This window comes from Hyalella azteca, unplaced genomic scaffold (assembly GCF_000764305.2).
Source record: "Hyalella azteca isolate HAZT.00-mixed unplaced genomic scaffold, Hazt_2.0.2 contig17420, whole genome shotgun sequence".
NCBI lineage: Eukaryota > Metazoa > Arthropoda > Malacostraca > Amphipoda > Hyalellidae > Hyalella > Hyalella azteca.
The window spans coordinates 1-1592 of record NW_025947203.1 but is presented as its reverse complement, the minus strand read 5'-3'; the positions used below and the strand labels follow the sequence as shown (position 1 = coordinate 1592).

Genomic DNA, 1592 nt, shown 5'->3' with positions numbered 1-1592 from the left:
GCTGTGAATGTTCTGCGATGTTAAGAATCGGCGACAGGCCTACGGCTGACCAAACGCTGAAACCGCTATTATTATTATTGTTATTTAAACCGATACTATAACAATGACTCGCCTTGAGTTGTTGAGGCTCGAGACGCTCGTTGAGCAGCTGACGCAGTCGCGCCGACAGCTCCTCCGAGTCCCTGGACACGACGGTGTTGATGAGGCGCCGGAACACTGCCTTCGTCGACGAGTTCTGCACGTCTGACCAACAACGAGCATCAGGAAACTGGTCATGAGACGTGGTCTTATAAAGCACAATTGTACATAATTGTACCGGAACACTGCCTGCGTCGACGAGTTCTGCACGTCTGACCAGCAACAAGCATCAGGAAACTGGTCATGAGACGTGGTCTTATGAAGCACAGTTGTACATAATTGTACCGGAACACTGCCTGCGTCGACGAGTTCTGCACGTCTGACCAACAAGCGTCAGGAAACTGGTCATGANGAACACTGCCTGCGTCGACGAGTTCTGCACGTCTGACCAACAACAAGCATCAGGAAACTGGTCATGAGACGTGGTCTTATGAGGCACAATTGTACGTAATTGTACCGGAACACTGCCTGCGTCGACGAGTTCTGCACGTCTGACCAACAACGAGCGTCAGGAAACTGGTCATGAGACGTGGTCTTATGAAGCACAGTTGTACGTAATTGTACCGGAACACTGCCTGCGTCGACGAGTTCTGCACGTCTGACCAACAAGCGTCAGGAAACTGCACCCAGTAAAAATTTACAGACGCGGCAGCTTCTAATTTGGATTACCAGAAGCTGGGGCGACTCTAAATTTTGTTAGTGTAGTTAAGATACGTGGTCTTATGAGGCACATTTGTGGATAATAATACACAAAATCAAGCCTTCAACTACATTAAATGAAGATTCTTTGTTAAGATTCTTCACAACACAATATATATAGTAGAAAAATCAAAAGTGGTCAAGTATAGCAAGTGATCTAAATTATACGGTTGAGACCTTCCATGAATTGAAAGAGAAAATCGTTTTAATTCAATAGTCAATCAACATTGCTCCTTTATTTTTCATAATTTTATTATTCATCATCATATACATGCTTGCATCATAAATACGCGGCAATGAATCTCTGAAAATTTTCGATTAAAATAACTTATTTAAAACACTTCCACTGAAGTATGAGCAAGCACTCATACCAAGCAAGTCAGGCGTTTGCCCTAAACTTCTCGCAGATGCTACGGAGGAAGTGAACGCCAACACGATGAGTCCCAGTAAACCTTTCATGGCTGAAGAGTTGATGCCTGGAAAAAGTAAGGTTATTATTTGCTACTCAAAGGAATATATTTTGGATTTTCTATAAATATTTTACATTGCAGAGACTTTTTATTTATTCATGGTTGTTCTCGTGGTTCAAAAAATAAATTCTTGACAGAATCCGAATTTCATGTTGTAATGATGTCGATTAGAATAATATCTGTCGCAAGACTGAAGTGAATTTTAGACCAACAACCAACTGACGGGGTTCAAAAAATAAATTCTTGACAAAATCCGAATTTCATGTTGTAGTGATGTCGATTAGA

General features: G+C 42.0%; 1 protein-coding gene across 1 annotated transcript; it reads right to left on the bottom strand.

Moving 5' to 3' along the window:
• Positions 1 to 111: 111 nt before the first annotated feature.
• Positions 112 to 1313, bottom strand: LOC108681292 (the record flags this gene model as incomplete). Its single annotated transcript, XM_018170312.2, is given in 2 exon segments — positions 112 to 243; positions 1209 to 1313. Coding segments are annotated over 2 exon segments (237 nt in total), but the record flags the coding sequence as incomplete, so codon positions are not given.
• Positions 1314 to 1592: the final 279 nt, after the last annotated feature.